Source organism: Geospiza fortis, unplaced genomic scaffold, assembly GCF_000277835.1.
Source record: "Geospiza fortis unplaced genomic scaffold, GeoFor_1.0 scaffold120, whole genome shotgun sequence".
Taxonomy (NCBI): domain Eukaryota; kingdom Metazoa; phylum Chordata; class Aves; order Passeriformes; family Thraupidae; genus Geospiza; species Geospiza fortis.
This window is the reverse complement of record NW_005054364.1, coordinates 2,219,393-2,241,190: the sequence shown is the minus strand read 5'-3', so window position 1 is coordinate 2,241,190 and position 21,798 is coordinate 2,219,393. Positions and strand designations below refer to the sequence as shown.

At 36.7% G+C, this 21,798-nt stretch overlaps 1 protein-coding gene across 37 annotated transcripts in view; it reads left to right on the top strand.

Moving 5' to 3' along the window:
- CLASP2 (cytoplasmic linker associated protein 2) overlaps window positions 1-21,798 on the top strand; it is a 145,034-nt gene that overhangs the window by 117,301 nt on the left and 5,935 nt on the right. For 19 of the 37 annotated variants that reach the window (XM_031059614.1, XM_031059620.1, XM_031059625.1 and 16 more), the window contains 10 exons: window positions 1,867-2,030; window positions 2,732-2,810; window positions 7,536-7,679; window positions 11,406-11,549; window positions 11,892-11,998; window positions 13,358-13,511; window positions 14,247-14,475; window positions 18,768-18,961; window positions 19,758-19,886; window positions 21,559-21,765. In XM_031059614.1, coding sequence (XP_030915474.1) covers window positions 1,867-2,030; window positions 2,732-2,810; window positions 7,536-7,679; window positions 11,406-11,549; window positions 11,892-11,998; window positions 13,358-13,511; window positions 14,247-14,475; window positions 18,768-18,961; window positions 19,758-19,886; window positions 21,559-21,765 — 1,551 coding nt within the window. Of the gene's footprint in view, window positions 1-1,866; window positions 2,031-2,731; window positions 2,811-2,970; window positions 3,022-7,535; window positions 7,680-11,405; window positions 11,550-11,891; window positions 11,999-13,357; window positions 13,512-14,246; window positions 14,476-18,767; window positions 18,962-19,757; window positions 19,887-21,558; window positions 21,766-21,798 lie in introns of all 37 variants that reach the window. The other 18 variants (XM_031059618.1, XM_031059608.1, XM_031059602.1 and 15 more) reach the window with 1 other exon arrangement.

Here is a 21,798-nt window from a genome sequence, read left to right as displayed (position 1 = left end):
TGTCCTATAACTGTGGCTACTGCTTGTAGCCACAAAATTCTGTATAGTTTCAGTTTAGCCTGAGACAGAAGATGCTTCCAGTCTTGCACATAAAAGTCTTGTCCCACTACTGGCACTTAATTTTGAAACCTCAGACTTGAATATACATCTACACAGACAGCACAGAAGTTGGCAATATTTTTTCCCAAATTTTAAACTTAATTTATCCCAAAAGCAAAGTTAATTTTCCTGCTGGGCTTTATATTGAGTAGGGATTTGCATTGTTTTCTTTCTAACACAGATTTTCAGTATTTAAGATACCTATTAAAAATTTTTCCCAAGTCTCCAGTAGATCCTGAAAGAGTCATAAAATACCTGGTTAAAAGGGGACCTCAAGGATGGCCTGGCCCAACCTTTCCTGATAAAATGAATCTGAATCTATTTTTTATTTCTAGTGTAAATTTGGAGGCAGTACTTTAAGAGATACTTGTATGGAATTCTTCCTCTTTATGGTGCGAGTTTGCTTTCCCTGATTTGATGATGATCATGAAAAACAATCGAATTTCTTCAGCAAAGAAGGTGTGCAGCAGCCTGTGCCAACTCCTCCTTACTGCTTCAGTTTCTTCCACTGCTGTGGAAGAAAGTCTACTTCCATGTCCTAGTGTGTGCAGCTGTGTGAGGTGTGATCACAATCTTGGGGTTTTCCACTCTCACAGAAGCAGCAGAATTTGGCCTAATGACAAAGCAGGTCAGCTGCAGGAGGATGTGGGGTTCCAGTCCTGGCTCTGCACCAGCTCTTCTAGCCTTGCACATGTCAAACACTCCGGAGGCAATATCTGCCCAACCCTCTTTGCACCACAGCAATGCTTCTGTACCCAACTCTGTGCTGGAGTGTGTATTGTGAAGGAACCTTTTTCAGCTCAAACACCCATTTTTCTTGTCAGAGAAACAGGAGACCCATAGGCCACACAAGTATAGAGTGTGGCCTATGAAATCCTGATTTCACTCTTAGGTTTGGAAAAAACTTAAGACAGATATATTAAAAGAGCTCTTTAAACAAAGTTACCTATTTGTCACACCCTCCCTTCCCTCCAAAAAAAGCCTTCTTCGTGGTGTGAGTCCAATTAAAAATACACGGTTTTGGTTCTTTTGGTTTTGTTGTTTTATTTTTATTTTTTTTTACCTGATGCAGTCTTTTCAACATTATTTGTTGAAAAGAAGACAATGGATATTATGTTTTCAAAAATGAAAGTTCTTCTGTGTTTTAAACACCTGCCAATCTGAAATCTATTGTGGCTTTTTTCCCTACTGTGGTGAATAATTTTGTGTTGGGATACCTGCGATAGTAGAAGAAGCTTGTTCTGTTCTACAAATATTTTCTGTACAGGAACTGGCCAGCTGTCATAATTTTGCAGTATTTAATAATGCAGATATTTAAAATCAATATTTTGCCAAGGAATTCTAGCAGCTTTTTTGGTTTTAAAAAGAAAGTGGTTTAGTAGTCTTTGAGTCATATGACAAATCAACTTAGTGATAGAGCTTGAGAGGGTAAAAAATAAAGTTTTACTGGAAAAATTGAGGTTGCGCCAGCCATCACAGTAAGCATTCCTTTTCTTGACGAAACTGCATGGAATACCTAATTGTCAAACTTCTACAGAAGTCGGCTAACATTTCCAAAGTAATCTTATCTCAAAATCCAATGAAAAAGCAAGGCAGATTTCTTTCTTTTCCTTCCTTTTTTAATTTTTTCCTGCTTGGCTGCAAAACACTGCCTTTCTCTGCCTCTGATTCCCTTACTGCTTTCTTCGTTTGTAAGTTCGGCATACGTCAGTGTCGCTTCCTCTTTTGCCCCATCCTACCCTCTTTCCATCTTCTTCTGCCTTGTAGGTGTTCAGTATGTTTTTGGAGACCCTGGTCGACTTCATCCAGGTCCATAAAGAAGATCTGCAGGACTGGCTGTTTGTACTGCTGACACAGCTGTTGAAAAAAATGGGTGCTGATTTGCTTGGGTCTGTACAAGCAAAAGTTCAGAAGGCACTTGATGTCACAAGGTAATGAGCTCTTTAAAAAGTAATAGTAACATATTTGTTAGCTATTTTCAAGGTTTTTGCTGCTTTTATTTTTTTTGGTGTGCTGTTTGATTTCTGGAAAAATGCACAGTTCATAGCAGATCGTGAAACTCGAATAAACCTTATTGCTTCAGCATTTTGGTTTTGTGAAATGACTCCTAATTGAAAGGGTTTGAGTCCTCAGTGCTGAACAACTAATATGATACCACTTACCTGATTCCAAAATGTGCATTTGAGACATGTATGTTTGTTGTCTCACCTTCTGTTCAGTGATGTAGAAATTGTGTTTGCACTTCTTTATTTTGCTGTGTTTCACTGGAATATTCATCTCTGCATCAGCATTAACTTTTAAGGAGTTATGGTAATAATGGATTTGCTTTCTGTCTTCCCTTCCTTCTCCCCAGATTTCGCTAATAGCCTGATTTCGAATCAGAATTCTAGCATATCATTATTATATCATTCCTCATTACTTGGATTACCTGTTCTAGCTATAATTACTTCATAGCAGGAATTCCTTAGGTGTTGTCCTGAACATGCTAGGTAAATGTTTCTGAAAGGTCAGATACAGTGGCAACTGGTAGCAGTTTCAGCTTTACTGAGAAGGGTGAGGGCTTATTTGGTGCCTCTCAACAGTTCTTAAAAGAAAATTTTATGTAACTTAACATTATTTTGTTTGTTTTCAGGGAATCTTTTCCAAATGACCTCCAGTTCAGTATTTTAATGAGATTTACTGTTGACCAGACCCAAACACCTAGTCTGAAGGTAAGACTTTTTAGGCTTGCTTTGCAGACAGAAATCATCATTAATAGAAATTTGCTTGTCTTAATTTTTGAATTTGGATTGTTATTTTTGTTTTGTGTAAAAACAAAAAAAAAAAAGAAAAGGTTTTCAATTAGTGGATTTTGTTTTTATAAACTTTCAGACAGTCAAGCCAGCACTGCAGGACCAGCTTCGCTCTTTTTGGAGCTCAAAGGTTTTTGTCTGAATTACTGTCTTTATTCTTAACCCTATGTGAAACTCTTACAGTGTTACCAATAATTTGTATTTGAATGCATTGTATGCTGCTACTAACCTTTGCGAGAAACTTTAAGCATGCAGATGCTCAGTTTTAAACATGATACTAGTATGAAAATGTTTGCTGCAAGAGAGATCTAATAAAAACAGTACAGTAAAAATGAGCAACAGAAATGTGGCTGCCTAACATCAAGCTGGTTATGCAAACTCACTCTATCAAGTCTTTCCTAATTTTATGTTTGTGATTTCCCATACTTTTTCCCTAGTTCATATATATATTTTCCTGTGTTCAGCCTGATAGGCCTTGAGTTATTTTAAATTATTCTAATATTAATGTGAACTTGAGTTACTACATTAAAAATCAGCTACTTCTGTGGTACACTCCTCTGAAAGCAGTGTGTAGCTTTATAATTACACACATTTCTACCTAAGAATCGGTAGTCCATAGAACTGCCAGTATATCTGAAAAGTAAAAATGTATTCTGTGGTACATTTGCAGTTCCAAAGAGTGTTGATTTTAGAACAATTGCATCAAATCCTAAGAAGATTTATAAGTGATGAGAATGGGGAAATAACAAGCATATGATAACTGGCATCTTCTGCTCTATCCTGCACGAAATATTTTTACTCCATTTGATACTTCACAAGAATAAGACTTTTCCAGTTATGTTGAACCTGAAGTCACATGAATATGCCTTTTTTGTCTACAATACAGTAAAACTTATATTTTTAAGCTTTTGAGGACAGTTGATACGTTGACCACTGTTGCTTCGTAGAACTGTGTTAAAAAGGGACTGCTGTCATTTATTGAAGACAGCAAATGAGGTAGTAAAAATCAGTTTGTTGTTTAAATGAATCCTTGGAACAAATTGAGATTGGTTTTATTTTGCTTGGTTTTCCTCCCCAGGAAGGTGAATTTGATGGTTGAGATATGCCTTTTTCCATACAGTAGAGTGTAGCTGTTAAAGGTGTATCAAGCACATTTCAAAGCTGAGAGTGTAGATTTGGAACAAGACATGGACTCTTACTAGGCTGTTTTGGGACTGAGTTCAAGATTATTCCCTAAATGGCCTAGAAGGAATTCAGAAATACAAAACACTTGATGGAAAGACATTCTGACAATAATTTTGAGAGAGAATTCTGAAATCAAGATGCCAGTAGAAGTTATCTCCATAGACGAACACCTGTTAGCTTGAAGCAAAGTACTTAGAATGAATTTTTGTGATGGTAAATTATGTAACTGTTTAAGAGAAGGTAAGCTTTTTTTTCCAGAAGAAAGTGGAATCTGCCCCCTACTTCCTTTTTATGTGGTAACTACAACTTCAAGATTCAGACAGTAAAGTTATTTATTGCCCACAGATCAGAAGTATCTATTTAATATCCACATTATTGAGTATTTTGCCTAAATCCCATCTTCAGTGCACCCAGATAGAATAATTGAAATAATCAGTTGGTGTGGTCAAAACCCACTGAATAATTGATAATCCTAGAGGACTACTCCAATTCTTGAAGTCTTGAGCTTTTGTTCTTTGATAAATTATTATCTCATTGCTTTTCTTCTAGGAATATTGAGAAACAGCATTCACTGTGACAGGAATAAGTCAGAGAAGGGATTTTAAGCATCCCCAAAGATGGTCAGATAGGAGGAGGGAATGGTAGATCAGAAATTTGAGCTGTGTAACAATTCCCTTCTACAAATTACTTCTTCGTCTTTTTCACATGATAGTAATAAATAATCACCATCCTTTGGAGTAAACTGTCATTGTCATTCTTACACTTAAAAAGACAGCTAAGTCTCAGGCAGTAAAACTTGAGCTTTTAGAGGGGCCACAGAGATGGATTTGGATAGCTGGGCAGTAAGAAGGCCAACCATAGAGAAGATAGAATTCTACTGACCTAATCCATGAGGGATGCAGTTTAGTGTACTGTGCTGTATCTGTCATGCTTCTGCAGTCATTTTACACTTAGGTGTGGTGGATTACTGAGACACAGTTTAGAGGTGCCAGATGTATGTGTCTGGTTGGGTCAAATGTTTGGATGGGCGTAGGAATCAAATATTCTAGGTGGGATATAATCTATTTAGCTCATTTTTGCAGGTGCAAAACATACAGTTTCCAAAGGATGGATATTTTCCTGAAATACATTTCCAATAATCCCTTAATTTTTCGTTTGTTTCATATCAACTCGGCCTCATTGAGGAGTTGATTTAAGCATTGTGACCAAAGTTCAAGTTTCTGAATCCTTCTTTATTTTGAAAATCCTGATTTGTTGACAAAGGTTTTTGCCACAGTTGATCAGAAGATTTTTTTTAACCTAAGTCAGCATTAAAATTGCTCAGTTAAAAAAAACCCTGAGTAACACAGATTTGCAAAAATTTATCTTTAGTGTCTGTTTTAGTCATTTGATTATATAATGGCACAGGCAATCACTCCTAAGTATTCAGTAAGTTGGAGACAGACACCTGGGCAGTCTGAAAGTAACAGTAATGAACAGCTTCATAGAGAGTGGTTTCAACTTAACAGCAAATACTCATTATAAGAATTCTGAGATGCTTTCATTGCAGTCCAAAATTTTTTCTCTCAGAAAGACTAAATGGATTGTTGAAGAGTGAAATAGATTGTTGAAGATGTTAGCCTTTTTATTTCTAAATTTCAGCTCTGTACGTAGTTACTGGAGATATTGGCAAAGATACTTCTAAAGTAGATTTGCTGCTCTTATGGAGTTTTACTTCAGCATGGAGTTTTTAATCTGTAATAATACTGACCACAGAAAGGTGTAGCCCTTTCAGAATTTCTTACCTCAAAAACAATTAGTAAAAAATGCTTTTTTTCAAAATAGCTGTCAGGTTTAGCTTTGGGAATCTGTCTCACTGTGAAAAGCTCTATTAGTAAGAACTCCCTCCATTGATTTTCTGTTCAGTGCTGTTCTGTCCAAGAGCTTCCATTTTTGCTGAAGTCTGTACAAGTTCCTCAGGAAGCAGTTCTTCAAACACTAAATAATCCTGTTCTCTCACATACAGTACTTCAGAGTCTTTTCATTGGGAGAAATACCTCTGGGTATTCTAAGTGTTACAGTCCTTAACAGCAACCTTTAAGTCTTACATTAGATTTATTTAAATCCTCAACAGTCAAATGTAGTGATGTCACAATGGTTTCCCTATGTAATCTAGAAATGTCAACTATTGCTTTGAATTTGGAAAGCCATGTGGCCTAAGGTTTTTTGCTGCAGAGATGTTCATGGCTTGTTTTTTTCCTTGGAAAATAGCTAGCAAATAGTGTGCATTTGTAGATATTGATCTGCATAAGATGAAAGCCTTCAGCTGCTGCTTGGTGTAACTTCAGAGAAGTTGAGCTTTAACAGCTGCTTTGGAAATGAAGTATTCATTATTAATCCTCATTTGTGTGTGCCAGTGTATCTTGAGATTTTAATTACTTGCAAGTTTCACGACCAAGAGAAATTTCTAAATAGCTTTGCACAGAACAATTGTACTACAAGCCATGAGCAATACACCCAGAAATAGATCCAGAACTCTTTCTCTCTGGTTATGATGGACATAGGTCTCTCCCTCTTGGTAGGTATTTCTGGTTCACTATAATTACTAGTGGAAATAAAAGCAGCTAAACATGATAGATGGTCTAAATAATTGTCCACAGCTTTCATTGACAGATTGAGTGACAAATTTCTGAGGTAGTAGGAGCTGAGGAAGTAAATATTTTAGACATACACAGGTGTAATAGACCTTTGCCCAAAACTGTGCAGTGGTGCAGTATTGGAGAAAGCAGAGAGGGGCTGCAGCCTGGGATGTACAAAACAGGGATTCTGCATAAGGAGTCAAACAAGTTTGTGGAGTAAGAGAATGATCAGATAAATGAGGGAGCTCAGGAGGTTTTCTGTCCTCCTGGTAAATCTATGTCTCTATCATCTGAATATATTCAAACAAAGTGTGCATGTGATCAGTCTTAAGTCTTTCCTAGAAATGCTATTCAATACATTTTTTAGTATTTAGTGGGAAGATTCCTGTGGCTTATTTCCAGAGACTGTGACTGCTCTACCTGATGTTTTATGAAAAAAGCATTGAGTGTTAACTACCTGGTAGGAGCTAGTAAGAAGTAATCATTGGTTCATCAGATGATGTTCATTTTTCATTTTAGCACTTGAAAAACTTTCTTAATAATTCCGAATGAATCTTTTCTTCATTTCTTTTTTTTTAAATATAAGCTTCTGCATATGCAATGATTCATGTCTTTTAGTTGCTAGCAGTGAAATGTAATCTTTCTATGAGTATTTGAATGTCTTCTTCAAATGCTAAATCTATTTGTAGATTGTTTTATTGCAGAAAAAATTATATTAATGCTGAAAACATAGTTTAATTGGAAAAAAAATCTTTGTTTTAGGGAATGAACACTCTGTGAGCTCAATTGTTCTTGCAACCCACCGTTTTTATTGTCCACCTGACTCTGTTTCTCTTTGCAGGTCAAAGTTGCAATCCTAAAATACATAGAAACTCTTGCGCAACAGATGGACCCAGGAGATTTTGTAAATTCAAGTGAAACTAGGTTAGCAGTGTCTCGAATCATCACCTGGACCACAGAACCTAAAAGCTCAGATGTTAGGAAGGTATGTTTGTTAATGTGTCCTTAGAATTGCAATACGTTTCAGGTAATTAAGAATATTTAAGTAAAAGTTTTAAATTAACATCTTGAAACTCTCCATTACGGTTGTGTTTATATGTATGTTAGTATGTTGAGATTTTGTTTCATAATTTATCATTCTTCATTGCAAGTACTGTCTAGTACTAAAATCTCTTTACTGGCCGTTTTTGGTACAGTTTTAATATTACGTCAGAGACCAGCCCCTGTGATACTGAATAGCACATTTGTAACAAGAGTGAGTGGTAAATTTGGTAGCAAACTCAGTCTAATCTCTGTTGGGTTTTCTAGAGTCCTTTTTTTTTAACAACAGGTAGGTAGAGAGCTGTTGAACGTTGGACAAAGAAAGTGCTTTGATAAGGTTATAGGCTTATTGTTATAGGCTTATTCTTGTAATGCTGCACTTCCAGTGCCAACCTCCCTTTTCCACATAATCATGTGAAGTGAAAATTAAGATTTGTGAGCTACATAGATACAGCAGGGATACTAAATAACGATAAATATACTAGTGCTGTCTTGGAAAAGGTTTTTAAACAGCACTTCAATTTGTAGAAAGAAAAAAATCTTTTCATTTTATTTGCAGTTTGATGAAATAGTTTTGTTGTTCTGATAGTTACAGGTCATCCCGTGTAGCTGCCATTTCTAGCATGTAAACACTCCAAAAATGTTGTACCTTTTGTGGTTCCTCAGTGCAAGTCTTTATGACAAAGAGAGCTAACTCTTCTCTCTCTTTTTCTGTCTATTTCTGCAGTTTGAAAAGCTGCAACAATTAATTTGTTGAGATTTGTTTTGCTACTTTCAATTAAGTTTGAGTTTTGGCAGCTTCATCATTTCTGGAAAGAGCAACTTAACTTCCTTTGTTTAGGAGGGATGTAGGAAAGAATAGTAGGAGCTATCTTACAAATTGTAATGTGAAGAAAACAAAAATAAAAATAACTTACAAGACTTTTTGGTATCTAGAATGTTTGTAATACATAATAAAAAAAACACCAGAGTTTTTGTATTGGAGGTAATGTTTTAGTCATTCAGTTCTTGTATACTTCATAAGTTTGAGAAAACAGTAATAGATTACATCCAATGGATTCTCCTTGCCTGGGTATCGTGTTCTAGTAACATATAAAAGATCGCAGAACAGGAGGAGAATTGAAGCAGCACTATCTTCTAAACCTGTGATGTTTTAGTACTGAGACACGTGGCAAGCTGTCTTATCTGATGGTTCGTAACCCTAATAAGCATTTTTATGTCAATAAGTAACTGAATCATGCAAAGAATTACCAGTGAGTTTATTTATCTGGAACACCTTAATTATTTAAGTTTTCAGAATTTATTTTTCTTTCCATAACACAGCTCTTTGAGGCAACTAACAGTAAAAATCCTTTAACTGTTGAAAATAAAAATTTGCCAATAAGAAGTCAAAAGAGTTATTCTGATAGTATAAAATGTTTAATTCTCTTAACAGTCTTCTCAACCTGCTATCACAGCCTTCTTAATTTTATTGGGTGTAATAAGCCTTATAGAACTTGGTGTAATTTCTTTAAATTAAAAGCTTTTTCTAAGTAATTTTTGTGTAATTCATGGGTTTGGTTTTTTCCTTAGCAAAAGCAGTTCTAGTGCTAAGTATTATGAAAAATCCTAGTTTATTAGTCTCACATTGGGCACTCTTAGTATAGTTCAGTGACATGGGACTTCTTTCTGGAAAGTAAAATTCTGTTTCAAAACTTAGATTTCTTCTAAGATTAGAATGCTTCTGGAAGAAGTTTGAATCTATTCTTAGAAAATTTCTAAGAAGAAAGCAAAACCAAAGAAATATTTCTAATCCTTATTTCACTCTTTTAAAGATTATCTCTATCTGAGATAGTGATAGTGAGTGAATTTAAATCTCAGCAGAGACCTTATGCTGGGGAGAACAAAAACCTCTAAATACTCTAAAATGCAGGATTTCTTGGGTAAGGAAGAAAGAGAGAAAGCAGACAATTGCATTGAAAACCTTCTGCAAGTCAGTATCGATTTTGATACTGTAGGCAGAGCTTCATTTTGGGCAGACTTGATGGTATCAGTTTCTATTATGATACAATCCTGGACTAGCTATTGTGTTCTCTTAATAGCAACTTAAATAGACAGAGTAATAGAGAGTGGGGACTGGCTAACGAGACTGAAAAAAGAAAGTGGTGATTGCCAAACCTCTGCTCAGCTGTAAATTTGTCTTGGTTTTTCTTTGTATCAGTTTTGATTAAAAGACTGACCATTAGAAATTACAAGGACAAGAGAAACATCAGACAGATTGCAGAGGACATTCAGGGTGATCATTTGAAGGGAACACTATCAAAGGGACAAGGAAATTAATGTTAAAGGAAACAACCAGTCACGAGTATGCCAAGATAATTTGTGGCAATCTGACATGCTAGGATTTTTGTTGTTTAACTTAATACTGAGATGTGTGCAGGTATGTGTGCTCCTACCTTGGCTCTCCACTTTTAATTAAAAAATGCTACAGTTCATTGCTCTGGAAGCAAAAGGAGGGAAATAAATATCTAAAAGAATTTTCTAAACTACTTACTTGAAGTGTATTGGTGGTTAAGCAAGCTGCCTATCATTCTGTCTAGCATGAAGCACTGGTTCTCTCCAGTGCATGGCAGACCTTGAGGGTGAGCTGTATAAACTGCCCATAGTTGGTTAATCTTACAACCACAGTCTTCTGCTACAAAGAAGTCATTCTGCAGAACTTCCTCCAGCTCTCATTTGCACTTGTTAGTTTAGTGACTGTGTTGACAGGTTTGTTATACTATCCAGTGAATCTTCATCAAACTGTACAAACATTACTTAATTCTTTCAATCAACAGTTCCTGTACTAGACAGAATCCAACTCTTGTGTAATTTACTGTGTTGCTTTGTCAGTAGAGAGCGCTGATTTTTTTATTCAGGTAAAAAAAAAATCTGCAGCATATGTAAAACATGCTGTAGGATGAATGTGATAGTAAAGGTGAACTGATTAAATTGAGAGTACGGGAGGTGACATCCAGTACAAACTGCTCCACACTTTTCGTCTTCACAATATGTAGTCAGCTAAATTCCATTGCCCATTACATTTGCCTACCTTTTAGAAAGGTTAAAGGAAGCAGAGGCAAGGTTAACTAAGTAGCTTGGCTGTAGGGTAAGTTATGAGGAGTATCCAGTGCTGTGATCACTACTGTCTCGTTCCACATTAGGGTATCTTGTTTGGTTGGGTTTATTTTAATTTCTACAATGCCAACTGTTCCTTTTTAGGCAAGTGTGTTACGATCTGTAATTTTTTACCACTTGCAGAACTCAGTAGAAAGGATCACATGCTTGCTCCTACCTGGAGTGTTTCATTTCTCTCTCTAAATTTATTCAACTTCCCAAACTCTGAAAGCCATTTTGCAAATTCCTTCATTATTTTTTTTCAGTAAGGATGTGGGGCTAGGGGGCTTGAAAAGCACGTTTCTGAAAGACTGTTTGTTACAGTGGTAGTTGTGTGCCTGAATTTATCAAAATCAGAACTTCCGGCTTGCCAGCAAATATGAATTTCTTTTGTTCACATCTGTTAACATCTTTATTCAAGCTTGATCAAGACTTAAGTTACATTTTGTGATTACTACTCATTATGGCATCTTTTGCTGATAAAATTACTTTGAAACTCTAATTAATGTCTTCAGTTTGTGTTTTCTTCTTGTAGGCTGCACAGTCAGTGCTGATTTCCCTTTTTGAACTCAACACTCCAGAGTTTACAATGCTGTTGGGTGCTTTACCAAAAACATTTCAGGATGGAGCCACAAAGCTTCTCCATAATCATCTCCGGAATACAGGCAACAGTGGTCAGGTATCCACTTCTGTTACTTTTCTTTCTGAAGTTACTGTGTGGAAGCCTACTTAGTAGCTCTCCATGGAATGTCTTTTCTCTTGCCTCTGCAGTTACAGTTTCTAAGTCCATGTCACTTCCAAGTGACTTCATAGGCTTGGGTGTGCTTCTTAAGAGTAGTTTGTCTTGTGCTTTCTGATTTCAAAGTTACACGCGATTGAAGTTACTAGTGATGGGTTAGACAATCCAGGAATTTAGTTGAAGCTCTTTAAATGTTTCTGGGCACCAGAAAAATAAATACAGTAAATTAAAAGGGAAGCTTTTAGTCCTACTAAGTATCTTTTCTCACCTCTCCTCCTCCAGGGATCGATGGGAAGTCCTTTAACAAGACCTACTCCACGCTCCCCAGCAAGTTGGTCAAGTCCTCTCACTTCCCCAACCAATACATCACAGAACACTTTGTCACCAAGGTAATGTAGACTGGTGGTGTTAAAATTCCACATCTAAGGCTTATAACACCTTGTCCACAGTGTAACCCCAACAATGAAAGCGTTGGCAAAATTTTGCACAAAATGACATATGCTCAGAAATAATCACTCTTCCTCCATAGAATGAGACTGCTCAGCCTCCCAGAAGGGTCTGACATGCTGGTGTGAGGTGGGAGAGAGCTGTTCATCTTGGAATGCAAATGGATTAGCAAGAGAACAAACCAAAGGGTGCTTCTCTGACAATTGTTAAAATATGTCATCTGATGTCATGGTTTAACCCCAGTTAACAACTAAGCATCATACAGCCACTCAGTATCCCATGGTGGGATATGGGGGACAGTCAGAATATAAAAGATATAGAGATGAGATAAAGACAAGTAATTAGGTAAAGCAAAAGCTGCATGTGCAAGCAACAGACAATGAATCTGCCACCTCTGATGGGGGGTCAGGTGTCCAGCTGTCCCTAGGAGAACAGGGCCCCATCACTTGTATCAGTGACCTGGGAACTCAAGTGCCATGACTCTGAACATCCCTCCCTTCCTCCTTCCCTCAGTGATAGATGCTTAGATGGTGATGCCATATGGTGTGGAACATCCCTTTGGTCAGTGGGGTCAGCTGTCCCTGCCGTGTCCCCTTGCAGCTCCTTGTGTATCCCCGGGCTGCTCCCTGCCGGGGCTGTGTGAGGAGCAGAATAGGTCTTGGCTCTGTGTAAGCACTGCTCAGCTGGTACTGGAACAGCCCTATGGTAACAACCCCATTTCCAGCACAAATCCAAAACATAGCCCTTCAGCCAGCTACTATGAGGAATGTTAAGTCTGTTCCAACCAAAAGCAGCACACTGGGTCATCAAACCAGATTTAAAACTGGGGAGACAAAGAAGTAATGGTTTACAAGTGTTTTTTATAGTAATGATGTTGTCAGCGAAGTGGACAACTTTGTAATTTTGCTTTTACCAGTCAACTTGCTGTTGAGTTTTATCAGTGGTCCTTACTTTAGGACTTTTTTCGGAATAAGAGGAGGGTGTAAAAATTCCAGTTGTTTCACATTCAGCAGAGTAAAACAGAGCAAAACAAGTTTTTCTTCAGGCACTTGCTGTTACCTAATGTAGCTTTTCCCTTACCTACTTTCAGTGCTTTCTGTGTCAGTGGTAGTACACTTACTAAGGCATACCATAATACAATTTTGTATTGTGAAGAGACAGCTTTCTTAATGTATTTCAAGAAAAGTAATAATTTTAGTAATATTTTCTGAGTCTCTGTAGTTGCCTGCTAATGTAATTTAAAAGTACAGATCACAAAATAATTCCATCTTACTTCCTATGTCGTTCTCCATGGCCCACAGTGCATTTGACTATGACACTGAAAACATGAATTCTGAAGATATTTACAGCTCTCTTCGTGGAGTCACTGAAGCCATTCAGAATTTCAGTTTTCGTAGTCAGGAAGATATGAATGAGCCTGTAAAACGAGATGCTAAAAAAGATGATGGTGATACGGTGAGTATTTAAACTCTTTCCATGTTGGTATCAGCAAACTAAGCTAGTGTCTGATTGATTGCAGATAAGAAAGCATCTGTTTCAGGAGGTTTATATTCTTCTTAAATTGGGCATTTCTCATGAATTACTTAAAAGCTTTAGAAAAATGTGCTTCTTGTCTTGAACTGCATTTTGGAAACATAAATGCTGATTTTACATAGCAAGGTCTGTGTGTTTAACATGTCAGCAGTTTAGAAATCAGTGATCTTGCAGAACAGCTGAAATTATTTTTTTGAGACATTTGTATCCTAATATATGTTTTTCTGAATGTTTTATTTTATTTTGTATACAGCCTGTGGGCTATTAAGATGCACTATTTGAGACTCCTGTTTCTGTGGAACTTTGGCTGTAAGATTTGTTGAACTTGCCACATGTAAATATGCTTAAACACATTTTTAATCACTTTGCATCAGACTTGTAAGATAAAATACAATTATTTTTGGTTTATGATTTTTTTGGATAACATATACCTTTTTTTTCGGTTTTTTTTTTGTTTGGTTGGTTTTTGTTTTGGTTGGTTTTTTTTAAGGAAAGCAGCATTTAGGGAACTAAGACTCCTTACTTGAAGGCTAGTTTAAAAATTCTAAGCATTTTGAAATTTATAAGTTTTTGCTACATAAATGGATTAATGGTGTATTTAACGGAAAGGTATAAGAGTGTGTTTCACATGTTCATGTGACACTTGCTCTGGTGCAGATTTGCAGTGCTTCAGGAATGGTGGACATGCGAGCAGGAGGTGGTGTGAGCGATACAGGCCGGACAGCTCTGGATAACAAAACGTCATTACTCAACACCATGCCTCCCCACTCCTCACCACGCTCACGAGAGTACAACCCATACAATTATTCTGACGGGATCAGTGCATTCAATAAATCTGCTTTGAAGGAAGCCATGTTTGATGATGATGCAGAGCAATTTCCTGATGGTAAGATTCAGATTACATCCTGTGCTAGAAGGAAAATGATGAGATATTCTATCTTGGAGTTCAGTTTCTGAAGTTATTGTTAGGAAGATATGTATCACTTCTTTGAGAGGTTTTTACAAATGCTGTATTTTAAATTAGTTTATTTGTTAGTCATCTCTTTGAGTTACATTGTTGTATTACCTGGCAGCTGTAGATAGAGACTAAGGGTAAAAATTACGGAAATGCTGAAATATGTTGTGTACTTCTGGAAGCACCTCCTTTATCAGTACTGCCAGTATAAATTTACCTATCAGATTGTTTTATGATTGAAATTTAAAGCAGGAGGGTGGAGAAAAGATTTACAGCATGGAAGTAAAACTGGATCAAACTGGTTTGGGAATTAGGTGAAAGATTAAGTATTTTGTTAGTAATATATTTATATTTGAAACATGACATTGGCATTTTCTATTGACTAAACATTATTTTTAAATGAAACAAAACAAACCAGCTTTTTACCAGGAAGGTGTTTTATCTAGCCCATGTAAATCCAGGAACATGGGTTTCTGTTTTGTAGGCTTCCAGAGCTTCTTTATGATATTTCTCTGTACATCTTTAGATAATTTTTTATATCTCTATGTTAGGATTCCAAAGTAGCACTGCTATCATTATTTTAACAAATAGTCAGTAGTTCTCATAATCTGATATTCACTGTTGTTCAGCTATAGATTAAGTTTTTAAGTAAACACTTTCTTAATAACAAGGGACAAAGTAATCATCTCCCTTCTACCTGTTTTGCTTTTGTCATTCTGCAAAAGATGTGTTACAGAAACAGTTGGAAAACAAAGTTATTTTTTGCCATGGTGTTTTATCCACCTATTCTATAAGTTGGATTTAAGTTTGCCTCAAATCAAAACCAAATCCAAGCATGGTGCATTTTTCTTTGTTTTTCTTACATATCATGAAGAAGCATATAGTGCTTCTGAAAAACATGGAGGGAAAATCACATTTTTACAAATTGTATCATGTACATATTAATAATGAAATAGCTTTGCCATCCACATACACAGCCAGGTTATGTTCGAGATTCTGTATTAAGGGATCTTGTTTTACATGGGAGAAGTCTCCTACCTTCTAACAGCTTATTTTTGGGTATTGCATTAAACCAGATGCAGTCTGTGCTGTGCCAGCATGATCCAGTTTTGTATCAACTCACAACTGGCTGGAGTGAAGCATCCCCATCTAGTATGAGTTTGTCCTGGTTGGAAGAGTAGTGCAATGCATTATTTAGGTCTGCTCTTTAATGGGTCTTGATGAAGTACTTGCTTTCATTCCTCTGCTGTTCACCCATAGTATTTAGCTGTATCGTGTACATTCTGTCATTTGTGTGTTACTTTTAGAATTTCACTGGTATTATTTGCAAAATGTCTGCAAGAGAAAAGACACATTGGCAAAATACCTTGTGTGTACAACTCCTCTGTTGAGAGTTACACACTTTTCCCATAAACCTGAGGGCTAATTAGTTATCAATTTTTGGAAACTCCACAGAATTGCTGCTTGTTCCTGACACAAAATTACATTAGTACTGGATTCCCAGCTATCCTGTCATGCATTACTGACAGAAAGATGTGGAAATACAAGGCTAGATGGGAAAACCTTAGCTGCTCATATAGTCTGTCAACAGCACTGGGGCAGGAATGTGTATTTTACAGATGATTTGTCTGGCAGTTGAAAATTTTCTGTGGAGGAGATGCCACAGTGTGCCTCACATGACTCACATTTGAGTGTTTTGCTTCTCTTATGTAAAAAGGCTTTCAGAGTAACAGCCTAAATCCTCCAACCGCTTGCACTTTGTTTTTTTCCCCAAGGGAAACGCTCTTTATCTGAAGCACAGGGAAACCTGGCTCTCCAAGTCACTTCCAGACTTAAAAGCAGTTCACAGTCTCTGTTTGCAAAACTGTAGTTCTCCAAAGAAGCTTATTTATTTCAGCTTCCATGGATTGCATTTTTCAAACTTCTTCCTTTTTACCTCCCACTTTGTACATGGGCTTAAGATTTCTGCTTCTGTGTCTCACCTTACACTTGGTATCTTTTTTCTTCCAGACCATTCCTTTGATTTAACATGACAATTTTCAGTTCTTACCCTGTTCTTCAGAACGTTTGTGATTGCTCCTTAAAGTGATGTCATCTACAGATTTTCTAAGTTGGCTCCACATTCCTTTGAAGCATCCAGCAGAACCGGGCTCTGCACACATCCAAGCAAGGACATCACTCATATCCTCCTAGATTAATAGAAAGCCATTTATAATCCAGTCACCCTGCAAGTGATTCATCAAGTTTTGCACTTGCTTTGTTTGCTTTTTTTGGCCATCACGTTTGCATAGCTTTCATATTAGGATGTTGTGAGTAGCAGTAGGAAAATCTTCCCTAAATTCAGGACATACCTACATGTTCCCTTTTAACCCCTACACTGTTTGTCCTGTCAAAAGGATATTTGATTGGTTTGAGAAGAGCTGTTATTCATCAATTGTTTATCTCTCTAATGCATATTTTAATTCATTCAGATGAAGCATTCAAATGAAGGAGTTATATCTGCTCCTCTTCCATTTGTGTTTTGTTTCCTTTCTAAAAAAGAAATTTTGAGTGTAGACTTCGAACATGACTTCTTTTATGCTACTCCATTCTTATCTGGAGAATGTTTGGAAGTTTAATACTGGGTGCTAAGTCATACAAAAGAATGGAAAAGGCAAGCTGAAAAGGCACATGCCTCTTGGTTATCTTCGTGTTTTTCAGTTATAGTAGTCCATAGATACTGAAGCTTATTTCCTCCCCTTATTCCTGCATGGACATGGCTATTACCTTCCCCTCTCTTTAACCCTTCCATCCATCCGTCTAAGATGACACTACAATGAAAATACTTTATTTAACAGATATGAGTAGTTTTGCTAATGAAGTGTCAATATGCATTCCCTGAAAATGGATTTGCTATGCTATAATTCTTACAGTTTGGTAGAACAAGTATAAGAGTGCTGCCAGTAAAAGTAATGATGTTGCTTCCATAAAAATTACTGTCCATTCTGCTCATCTGCTTTAAATAATAACTGACATAATGCAATTTCAGTCTTCCCTTTAGTCAAACATTAATCATCTATTAATACAGAGGCAGCAGAAGTGTTTGTAGTTTGATTTCAGGTGCTGGTGCTCCTGTTTATTCCTGCAAAACAGAATGCAAATAGGAATGTGGGGTTTAAAACCAGCATTATTTTTACAGTAGCTGATGTACGATATTAAGATATTTAATTCTGTAGTACTCAGCATTTACTGTTTTGTTTGTACAAGTGCTTTGTACAGCATTTGTAAGTTTAAGGGCTGTGGTTTCTCAGTGTATGATATAATTAATTTGTTATGAAGGATGTATTTCATGTGTTAGTTAATACATGCAGTCATTTCAGGAAAGGTGCAATGCACTTGCATTCTATGCCAGAACTTCCAAATTTTTTCCTTAGGAAAAGGCATATATCTGTTAATTTATCCAAATGTTTCTGTGCAAAGATGGAAGCTATATGCTTCCCTTTCTTCAAGGCTAAATGGGTCACAGTGATGGAATAAAGATAAGTTGATGCTCAAGTTTTCATCAAGACCATATTTAAGTTTCTTGACAGTTTGCAGATCACTCTGTTTGCAGTCCAGTGTTTACAAATACAGGCTGTATTAATAATGTCTTTCTCCATTCTCATGGAATCCTCTCTAATAACAACTAAAATCCAGAGCCATCTCTTAATGAATTGGTTTTGGGATCTATGGGATTAGCCTTGGTTTGCCTTTATTTCAGCTCTTTTGTACCAAGAACTATTGTACTTTTTTTCCCCCATTTGTTTTAGCAACCTAGCTGTTGTGGAATCATGGCTTACAAAAGTCTAAACAATTCTGTAATACTAATAGAGAAAATAATTTTTTTCATCTTGAATGGAAGGGTCATATGGGAAAGATGGCCCTTCTTGTCTAGATCAGATTTAAAAGGATGCAGAGTACATAGTGGGTACTGCAAACCTAAAACCTCCTGCAGTAGACTAGCCTGCAAGGGAGCTTTTGCTGTGTCATTATAGGGATTTGGGAGGGATTGTTAGCTTGTTCAACAATGTTGGCTGCACTGAAAATGTAGTAGCCAAACTGCAATGCTTGCAGGCAAATGTGGGGGAAAAAACAAAAGCATGCTCGAAAACAAGCAAGTCATACTAGAATATATCCTTTAGTTGTACAACAGGCACTAATATTATTATCTGCAGTAACTGTGTTTGTGCATTCCTTTTTGACAGAGCCTCCCATGGACCATTCTGATCTGGTTGCAGAGCTACTGAAAGAGTTATCAAACCACAATGAGAGAGTTGAAGAAAGAAAGGCTGCCCTATATGAGCTCATGAAGTTAACTCAGGAAGAGTCTTTTGGTGTTTGGGATGAGCACTTCAAAACCATACTACTGCTGCTGCTTGAAACACTTGGAGATAAAGAGGTAAATTCAGAAACATCCAGTTAAGAATGTTAACAAAGTACATGGCTTACTTTCAGTAGCTTTGACATTTGTATGAGCTATAGAAAGGGCACAAATTCCAGCTAGTGGTGGAAAAACAAAAAAATTGCGGAAATACAAAAATGCCATGAAGTCCAATTCCTCTGATGGCGAAAAGGGCATCAGTGATACTTATCTTCTCCAGGATTCCTATTTGTGGATTCTGACATGCTAGATTGAATGAAACATTTTTGCACTGAGATTCAAAGCTTATCTGTTTATAGCCCCCTGAATGAATCTGGAATATCAAAACATCATGTGTGGCAAAGCATTTAAAAATTTGTTTCTAAAATACAGTAATACTCTTTGTGAAGAGACCGAGTTCTTTCTATGTAATAGTTCTCTACAAAGGCCATGTTTCTGAAATTACTCTGGATCAAAAAGACACTAGTACTTGTGTTTGATTTTTAAAATAATTGTATAAAGAAAAAGTAAAAAATGTATCTGCATGATGGTTTGATCAGCCCTTGTGTTTGCAACTTCTGGGTAGCGTAGATAAGTCAAAATAATTTAGTAATATGTTTATGATATGTCACCTGCATTTTCTGCAAAAAAAGAGATTGAAGAGATTTCTTTCCTACTTTTATTTGTTAACACTAGATTGAGCCTGTATATGTGTGCAAAGCGTAATCAGATATTTTTTCCATTATTAAAGATTTTTCCAGCAGCTGAACAAATGTTAAAAGCGTATGTCTGTTTAAAGATACTTAACTCATTTATTTTAATATTGAATCTTTAGCACGCAATTAGAGCTTTGGCACTGAAAGTTCTAAGAGAAATTCTAAGAAACCAGCCAGCAAGGTTTAAGAATTATGCAGAGCTCACAATCATGAAGACCTTAGAAGCACATAAGGATCCTCATAAGGAGGTCAGTAATCAGTTATCTTATTTGTTTAAGGTTATATTATTATAAAATTATTACAAAATGAAAGAGCTGTCCAGAAAATGTGAAATAATCAGTTCTTACTGAGGAAGTAGTTTTTTAATAGTGAGCATATTATTATGTGTTTAATAACAATGATGTTATTAGTTAACATGGGTATGCAAGAAAAAAAACCCTGCAGTTCTAAAAGATCTTGAATGGTTAATATCATCCCTAATAACAATTGCCTTGGGTGCCATCCCACAGGAGTGTGTAACCAACAGTGTATCACCATGGCTCTTCAAGGAATAACTGAAAGGTGCTTTTTCCTTGTTTGGCATCTTAAGCCAAATATAAGTGTCCTAGAGATGTAAAACAATCCTTTGGATTGCAGTGAGGTTTATGGTTGAGAGATGAGACTAAAGGAGTTATCAACCCTTTCAATTCTGCTCCATTTGAGAGCATGGCTTTGAATGGTGTTAAGGGAAAATGCAGAGGAATAAGTCAGTGGGGGAGGTGCTTGTGCCAGGAATAGTGAGGGGATTCAGGAGAAGGGTAAATGTAACCTTGCTCAGAGTTATTTGTGATGCCTGCATACACAATAAAGGACAATGCATGTAAATATAGGAAGCATGGATACAATAACAAACCCAATATTCAACTTCTGACATCAGTGTCACTGATGCTGTGGCAAGAATCCATGTTTATGCTAAATGAGTACATCTTCCCCATGCAAGGGCACTTTATGGAATTTACTGTGGAGTTCCAAGCTTTGAAGTCGACTGCAATTCCTCCCATCCCATGACTTTATCACTCATTTGATACTCATTTCTCTTTTCCCTTTGCTCTCTGGATTTGTTTCATACACTGTATTTATTACAGTGTCATTTTCCCATTGTTCCTTCTCTGTTCCTATGCTTTTTTCCCTCTCATCATTTTGTGTGTTAGGAGTGAGAGAGTAAAGGATGGAGAGAAAATTTTGAAGGCTTTTGTACCTTACTGTATACCACTCATTCTATACAGTGGTTCCCCTTGTTAGATGGCAGATGCCACCACAGCACCAATGTGCAGATCAGATGTTAATTTTCTCTGTGGTGCCCTTGTTGTGTTTTGAGCTTGTGTATCTGTTAAGTCCTACCTTATTATTCTTGTTCTGCTTGTTCTGCATATTATTCAGGGTTAAAGTACTCTATTGTCACAGTTTCTTTCAGAATCATAGGGGAAGAAAAACAGCTCGATTGGCTTCTACAATTAGCAATCTAGGCATGTCGTTAAACACACCTTTGAAATTAATGCGAAAGCGTGTTTTATCAGTGATCTCTGACCCAACAAGCAATAACAAATGACACAAGACACAAGAAATTACAGGTTTACAAAAGTGGTGATACTTCAATATGTAGTTGGAGGGTATGCAGAATACAGAAATTTTAGATCCTATTAAACAAGCAGATTTGAAAAAGTGATATGTGTATTGCCAAGGGCATAGTAGCCACAGAGTATTGGGAAGAATTGTGGTTTTAGAAAATAATGTCCAAAGGCTGGACTCTCTGCATATTTCTATAATACTGCAGAGGTCTTGATAGAAAGTGTTTATGCTCAGGACCATTGCTGTCAGAAAACAGACCACAGAGTAGAAGTCTTATACAAATCACTTTTCTGTGTCTTTTTCTTTCAATAGGTGGTGAGATCTGCTGAAGAAGCTGCTTCCATGCTGGCCACTTCCATTAGCCCAGATCAGTGCATCAAAGTTCTCTGTCCAATTATCCAAACTGCAGATTACCCCATTAATCTGGCTGCAATCAAAATGCAGACAAAAGTTATAGAAAGAGTATCTAAAGAAACCCTTACTCAGCTTTTACCAGAGATTGTGCCAGGTCTAATACAGGTAAGGAAAGAGGAAAGAAGAAGCAAACAGACT